This window comes from Nesoenas mayeri (genome assembly GCF_963082525.1).
Source record: "Nesoenas mayeri genome assembly, chromosome: 24".
In the NCBI taxonomy this organism is placed as follows: domain Eukaryota; kingdom Metazoa; phylum Chordata; class Aves; order Columbiformes; family Columbidae; genus Nesoenas; species Nesoenas mayeri.
In genome coordinates this window covers 2304717-2313008 of record NC_137546.1, presented here as the reverse complement: position 1 = coordinate 2313008, position 8292 = coordinate 2304717, and the positions used below count along the sequence as shown (strand labels likewise).

Here is an 8292-nt window from a genome sequence, read left to right as displayed (position 1 = left end):
TCCTCTCACGTTGCAGGCTTTCTAATTCGATAGAAATGACCTATACTGCTAGCAGTCATTAACTGAAACTTTTACAGTGGGTCGATTTGCTGTGAGGGCTGATTGCCTATTAAAGCATCAAATTCTTCCGAGACTTGTGCTTGCAGGCTAGCAGGGATGCAACTGATAGCGCCTCACACCATGTGGAAAAAGCACTCTGATGATAAAAAAAAACACTTTTCAACTGCTTGGCAGTTTAACTACGAACAATCCAAAACACAGGTACCCAAAAGTTTGCTTATCAAATGACAGAGAAGCTCTGCAGCAGATGCTGCTTCAAGTCACAGAAAAAGGTCAGAGAGTAAAATTCTGCTTGCAGGAGTGATTCAGCAACAAAACTTTTAATTGAAGAAACTGGCCTTAAGCATGTTATGTTTAGATCTTCTGGTTCGTGATGCACTAACGTTGTGAACTCAGCCCACTATTTTCAGATTTGACCATTTCTCCCGATCTCATTTCTCTCACTTGTAAATAGGTTTGAAACTGGCTTTTATATAAACAAAGAAAGAATAAAAATAAATGACGTGCCTCCAAGGTGTGCAAAGTTATGCTTTTATATTAAATGTTGAAGGAAGAAGCTTTTGTAGTTGTGCTGGATTCCTCTGCTGCGTGTAGATGTTGTCACTCGCAATACAGGCAGCTCGTTCTCTCTTTGCGAAGTTGCTTAATGCAAAAAGAAAACGTTGCAGCAAGTTTTAACGCCAGTTACTGCTTATTCCTCTATGTTCTCTGAAGGTTGAGTTTTGGTGAAGTCTTCTACTAAACTTCAGAAATATGATGTAACTTCTTTTCTTAGGTTTCAGAAACAGAATGCTGTGTGGATATGTTGGATTCCAACAGTTCCTGTCCAGTCACCAACCAGTGCAGTCCAGGTATAGATAGTGTGTCATTATTTAATACAATTCCAGATAGTTTTTGACAGTTAATACTAAAATACAGTGTGTGATTAATTGGGGAGTGAAACGTGTACGTACTGAAGTCTTTCTTCCTTTATACACAAGGTGATGCTGCTTATGACTCACGAATGTTGTTCTTGCATGGTGAGGAGAATAGACAACCATTAATAAGGTTATTCTTAACTTTATTATGTAGTGTGCAGATGGATTATGTAAAAGCTATTATAATTGCTTAAAAGCCCATATAATAAGCATAAAAAGCAAAAATGCCGTGATGTGTATCTAAGGGCGCATTAAGAACTTCAGTGTTGTCTGGTTAGCACAGGATGTCTCATTCTTCCTTATGCCATATGTGTAGAGTTGTTTTCTTCTAAACGGAGTTTAAAAGTTCTTTTGGCACTCTCCAGCAGTAGCAAAAGGGTCTCTTTTTTATTGCCATTTTATTTAAAATTAGAGAGTAAAACCAGAGCCCACAGTAACAAGAGATTTAGTGACTGAAAACTTGGGGTCCACTTCTGGCTTCAGTCATATCCTCATGACGACTGTTAAAGCATTTTAAGCGTATTTTCACTCTATTTTCACTGCTTCGTTAGCCTCTCTTAACTGTTGCTTCATTTAATGCATTAGTTTCTGCTTCTAAATGACCTCTGATATGGTATAAACGATCGTCTCCAAGTTATGGGATTGTGTTCTCTTAAACATTATTATAACTGATAATCTACCAATATTTTTGGCAGATAAGGGCTTTGATGCTTCCTGCCTGTTCCTGTAGGAAGCCTTTGCTCTTACATCGGCTTTGTTTGTGTTTGGATTAAATGTCAGGTGTAATTTATCACTGTGGGCATTGAATGTGCTGCTTCTCTCTAAGGAAAACCCAGCAGCAGAGCTGTTTTCCAATCAGCACCTTACTTATGGTTTGTTTTATGGGATAATTGATACCAGTTTGGTTCAGGGCTCTACAGAACTGGTTTTTAGCCAGCACAGTAAGTTTGTTTTTCCTTTAAATGTAGACTGTAATGTGATCTAATAGGAACATCCTCATCTTCATCACAGAATCCCAGAATGTCAGGGGTTGAAGGGACCTGGAAAGCTCATCTAGTGCAATCCCCCCATGGAGCAGGCACACAGGTTCTGCTGCTTTTTTAGAGTTGCTGAGGGTAGTTCCAGGTTGTCAGACGCTTTCCATTTTTCTCACAGCTAAAACATGTGAAGCAGTGAATGGAGCTCTGTTGAAATTGCCCTCTGGGAGTTGTTTGCTTGTAAGTCTTTCTCCTTTTCAGCACTTGAAAGATTATATCTTTCCTGCAATAAACACCTTGAAATGAAACCTTACTACTCATGTAATATAATAGGAAGCAGGAGATGCTTGTAACCAAACGGAGGGAATTTCTGTTGCCTCTTTCTGAGGAAATACCTCCCGTGTCGCTTTTGCTGTTTGCAAACCTCTGTTGTTCCAATTCTGCAGGTTGTTACAGGCGATGGAATGAGGATGGCAGTAGCAGCTGCATTAAATGCAAAAATGAAACCCTTCCTGTTTCCTCTGTTTACAACCTGACTGAATGCAGAAGCAGTGAGTCATTTACCATCCCTTTATTTTCATGGGTGTTTTTGGTACCACCGTCTCTTCTTGCACGTGTGGCCCAGCAAAAACTCTTCAAGAAGGCACCAAATGTTGCAGATAATTTTGCCCTCCCTCCCTTCTAAAACTTCAACATTTTCCAAAGTCCCAATACAACTTCAGGCTTTTGAACAGGCAACATAACCTGTGGAAACTTTGAAGTTTAGTTTGCAGAAACTGTGCGGAGTGCAGTGGAACCATTACACAGTCTAAGAAGGGAAAACGCATCAAAATCTTATATATATTAGAGTACCTAATCTGCAAAGCCAAATGCAACATCAAAAAAAATCTGTCCAATATAAGTTCTTAAAATAAAAAGTCCTAAACAGCAACATGATTAAACTTACGGGGCAGGACCTGTATCAAACATATAGTGAATACTGAATTTTGTGGCTGTTTTAATCTGTTGTAAGAAAAAGGGATTTGCTGTGGGCATTTGCTGGGGACTTCTCCAAAGCACAAAATGGCTCAGACTGTGCTTGAGTTCTTTGAAAAATCTATATTAAGAAGGCTGGGTTAATTCTGTCCATGTGCTTTGTTTGAGAGGTGAGAACCACTCAATTCCCTGTTAATATTTTTAATGCAAGAGATAAGAAACTTGATCTAAGTATCGGGAAATGCACTAGTAAATTCTTTTCTTTTTCGACAAATTATGATGCTTGTAGGCTTCCTTTTTTTTGGAATTCTCAAAAGTGATATAAAGAATGATTTTATTTTTTTTTATGTGAGAAATCAGGATTCTTACACAATTGCAAATAATTACTGAGAAGTATAATGGCCTTTTACTGAGATGTTCTACAAATCTGTAGTTCTTGTCAGATTTTAACTTAAAAATTCTTTTCGATTACAGCTGGGATCAGAGGAATGAATTTCCAAATGAACATCAGCACCGTAACTCCTTTCTTGCAGAACGTAGGTGAGTAAATGCAAATAACCATTGAGTTCAGTCTTTGTGATTATTCGCTGCCTACCAGTCCCTTTGTGACATTTGAAACAGGTTCCCTGTCCTTCTGGAACTGAGGGGCCACAACTGGACACAATATTCCAGGTGTGGTCTCCCCAGGGCAGAGCAGAGGGGCAGGAGAACCTCTCTGACCTACTGACCACCCCCTTCTAACCCACCCCAGGTACCATTGGCTTCCTGGCCACAAGGGCCCAGTGCTGGCTCATGGTCACCCTGCTGTCCCCAGGACCCACAGGTCCCTTTCCCCTATGCTGCTCTCTAATAGGTCATTCCCAACTTACACTGGAACCTGGGGTTGTTCCTACCCAGATTCAAGACTCTACACTTGCCCTTGTTATAGTTCATTACATTTTTCCCTGCCCAACTCTCGAGCCTGTCCAGGTCTCTGGATGGCAGCACAGCCTTATGTCTGCAACAATATCATAAAAAACCTTTTGTTTCTTAAAATATTTACTCTTTGTGACCATAGTACTGTGTATTCTCTACCAGTGGTGTGTTGTCTCTTGACGAGTTCTATCTTTAGGACAACTCATTTAAGCAATAGAAGAACAATATTACTATTGAGTGCTAGGTTTTGAAAGTTACATAAAAGAACCATGACAATGGATTAAAAAATTGTGTCTATTTTTTGGCAAAGTAGAGATGGCGGCTTTCCTGCCATCTGGCAGGTGGGGTTGGGGTGGTTGTTCATGCAATGAAATGATTATTGAAGGATCTTTGCAAATGTTTCAGCAGGTCTGTCTGTATATTTTAAAAACACAAACAAAAACCCCCAAGCAAAAAAAACTCTTTATTTTTGTCCTGTGAATATCAGGACATTGGTCTTTAGCTTTTATTTAACCCCTATATTAGAAGAAATATCTAATGATTAATAGTCTTCTCTCTCCTTCTCTTTATTTTGCTGTTTTTGTACAGGGGGCCCGGGAGTGGCAGCCTCTCTCATCTTAGGGACATTTTTCATCAGTTTATTCCTAATTCTGTCTGTTGCTTTTTTCTTCTACCTCAAACGTGCCAATAAACTTCCTAATATTTTCTACAGAAGAAACAAAGGTAAAATACCTCCAATTGTCTATTTAATCTCTAAAATTTTGGTTGATACTCCATTTCTTAAATTTCTTCCTGTCAGCGTTCTGAGTTAATGTAGCTACCGCTGTCTCTTCTGATCATCCAAAGCAATGCAAACTAATGAAAAATGGTGTCCTGCTGTGTGTTCACACTCATTTTCTGGTCTCAGTCTACATGTGCTTTGGTGCATATTACCCAGTCAGCAGCAGGAGAAAGGGAATGGAATTTGAGGTTCCTTATTGTCGCACGACACATTCCACTGTGTTTGCCCACGAAATGCAGGATTTACTGGGGCTTGGAAGGACTCACTGCCTGATTATTATTTTTTTCAAGCAAACACGCTTCGATTTTTTTTTTAATAGTGAAATTTATTCTTTATTTTTGCCATTTTGACACTGTGAGAAATGAAGCCGCGTCACTGAAGTGCGGTGACCTGACTTCATGCCAAAGTGATTCCATAGAAAGTGGGCACAGAACACAAGGGACGTGCTCAGCCATAGGGCACCCAGATGTGGTGTAGACATCTGGCTCTTCCAGCTGCTTCAGTTTCTCTGAAGTTTTTCCACGTGTCCACTATTTATTGGTTTTCGGTTTCTGGGAGGTGATGAGTGAAGGGTGTGGAAGGTGATGTCTCCATTTTACCCAGTGTTTTGTGTGAAACTGGGGCTGATTTATCACTATCTCACCCCTTCTATGCAGTCCCTTTGAATGATTCCCACCGTCTCCAGCGCAGCGTTTGCTGCATTAGAGCTCCTTCTGTTGAAAGAAAATGCTCTACTGGTTGGGTCTGCTAAACAAATACACCTCCTGTTATTTTAATTCGTGTCTTACAGGACACAAGCTCAAGCTGGACTGTTGCTATAGAAATAAGCTTAAAAAGAGACAAAGAAGGGGGTGGGGAGCAATACAGTGCCATTATTTGGCTAAAAATCTATCTAGTCATAGTCACTTCATGGCACGTTGCATTTCCAATCTCTGTGGTGACATTTCATATAAAAATATAAAGCAGTAGTGCCCTAAGGTCTAAGTCGGCCGGTGCCACAGGAACCACTGGTGTCCTAATCACAGTGGTTGTATTGGAACCTCTGAGTTGCTTTTGCACGGTGTCGTTGAGTAAATTTACTCAGCACAAGCTTCTCCTTGGGTGTTGAGGTGGGTCAGGAGCTGTCGCGCGGTGACGTTTCAAGGACACAGATGTCAGTCGAGGCCTCGGTGCTTCTCATCTGGCTCCCAGTTTGAACTGGGGGCTCCCTCTGGTCGGCAGGATTCATCTGTGGCCTCCTTTGAAGAAGCACTAGAAACATTCTTCTGGCTGTTGTCACGTCAGCTTTCGTTCTGCGTGGATGACAGTGGTTGCGTGGCCGATAAAGGCAGCAAGCTCTTGCATTAAGGGGTTGCATCTTTCACTGCTCGCTTGTTTTCTGATTGTACTTTTTCTAGTCCTTGGCTCAAAGTGCCATTTTTCCTACTGGAGCTTCTTCATTTTACGGAGATACTGCTGTGGCTACTTTCTTCGAAAGCCAAATAAATCATTTTTGGAGGCCTTTGCGACCCTTTATCTCCAATGAGATTCCTATAGATGATGTGTTTGACTAATGTGATTTCTGCCTGTTCTGATCTGGTTTGGTAGTCTCTGTGACAAAACTATTATTTTAACAATACAACTATTCTGTTGAACACATTTTTAGAAAATTAGCAGTTTGAGCTGCCTACATTACTGATGGTTAGTGTCTCTTTCTCTCTCTCTCTCTCTTTTAGCATCTGTTCTCCAGCCTAGTGAAACAGTAAGTAAATTCCATCCTTCCAATAGGAACAAGCAAGCCTAAAACATCAAGTATACAATAATTTGGTTTTAACAGTTCATTAGGGAGCTACTTAATCTGATGTATGAGAGACTGAAATAAAGAGAAAAGATGTTTTGGGGTTCTTTGTCCAAACTGAAAAAAAAGGTGAAAGCTAAATACTGATCGTATGGATTCTATTGAGCTGCTTTCTCCGAGAAGGACTATGAACACAGTAAATATGATTGGAACCCTAAAATGCTTTAATGAAAGAGTGTGAAGACAAACGGTGCTTTGTTTGACATGATGATTCTTGTGTTACACAGGCATCCATGATACCTCCCCCAGCTTCTTCAGGTGAGGAACTGTTCTCTTGGTCGTGCTGCTGCAAATATTTCACCTGTTGCCTTCCCTTTTGTGCATCTCGTTGTTGAAAAGCAAGCAAATGATCTCAAAGTGGGTAATGAGAACACACAGCAAGTCGAAACAACTGGAAAACTCGCTGTGGGATCTGTTGAGGGGACAGAAATCTAATGAGACCTGTCTGATAGACCTTTTTGATAGGATTTATTGCTTTAATTAATGTAGCCATGCAGTATTGATGGAGGACAGTATGTTAAAATAGATCTTTGACAGCTCCTAAAATAGATCCTCAGCTTCTCTATCCTAATAGAGGCCTTACAAGTAGATGCAATATTTTTTCATAAGCGCTCAAAAATAAATTATTCAGTCTGCGACCTATTTTCAGGATCGGAATCTTCCTGACAGTGCCGAGTTGGCTCATTTTCAGGCTTGCTCATTTGAAGCTTATCAGCTTCTGGGAACAAATAACACAGATCATTTGGAATATGCCATTTTGCTTTTGTGTGGGGTGTTTTAGGTTGACTGGTTTTGGCAAGTTGAGTTTTTAATACGTGTGAAACTCGGGCAGAAATGTATTTGGCCAAGGCAATAGTCAAATCTCTTATCTCTATGCTTGCTCCATGTACTTTCAAAACAATGACCGACTTAAAGGTGAGACAAACCAAATCTTCCAAGAACTTAAGAAATAATGGCCTTTTGAGCTCAGCAGAATTTCTGGCCTCACTTCTCATGTATGCAGAGGCCTTTTTCATCAAGATGGTATTATTAAAATGTCATTTTTATCAATGCAGTCTTTAACTTTTAAACGTTTTTTTGGTCTGGCTGTTAAACCGACAGCCAGTGCTGCATGTGAAAAGTCTTCATTCACTTACCTTATATTATATATCTGTTTAAAAAAAGAAAAGTACAATTGTGAGGGTTTTGTTAGGACTGAAACTGGAAAGCTCCATGTACTGTAAACACTTGCAAATAATGGAAATGACACTTGGTAAAGAGTGTTTTGTTTATTAGGCTGTTAGAAGCTTGTTTAAAAAGCTTCTGTGTGGATTTTTGCTACACCAGCTCTATGTAGGGTCTTTGTGGTTTGTTTTGGGGTTTTTTTTGTGTGTTTTCTTTAGGTTTTCTTCTCTTTAAGCTCCAGAATGACTTGGGTCACTCGGGAATTATTGACTGGCATGTGGTGTTATGAATGAATGATACAGACGTGGTTCTAGAGCAGGTGCTAATGATGTTTCTGTGCCCACCGTTGCAGTTCGGAAGCCGCGATACGTCAGACGGGAACGGTCGCTCGTCACGTCTGCATCTGCTGCTATGATCCCTCCTTCCGAAACCAGGGTCAGCAACGTTTAACCTTCGTTCTTGCCTGGGGACTTGAGAAGTGTGCACAGTGTCCAAGAAACTTCTCTTTCTGAATTCACTGAAGTGCCAGGAAACCATCGCAAGCAGCCGACCTAAACACAAGCCAAATCACCGTGTCAAAGCATTTGTGCCAAATGTTAACAGAAAAATGAACTAATGCAGAGATGCACAGGCTCCGTCCAGTTGGATGAACTGCTTTGGTGATTC

General features: G+C 40.4%; 1 protein-coding gene across 1 annotated transcript; it reads left to right on the top strand.

The window, feature by feature from the left end:
• Window positions 1-1063: 1063 nt before the first annotated feature.
• Window positions 1064-8076, top strand: LOC308049222 (uncharacterized protein C1orf159; the record flags this gene model as incomplete). The annotated part of the gene is made up of 7 exons (XM_080358762.1): window positions 1064-1079; window positions 2401-2505; window positions 3404-3469; window positions 4433-4567; window positions 6341-6366; window positions 6690-6720; window positions 7979-8076. The coding sequence occupies 7 exons, from the start codon at window positions 1064-1066 to the stop codon at window positions 8074-8076; spliced, it is 477 nt and encodes a 158-aa protein (XP_080214888.1).
• Window positions 8077-8292: the final 216 nt, after the last annotated feature.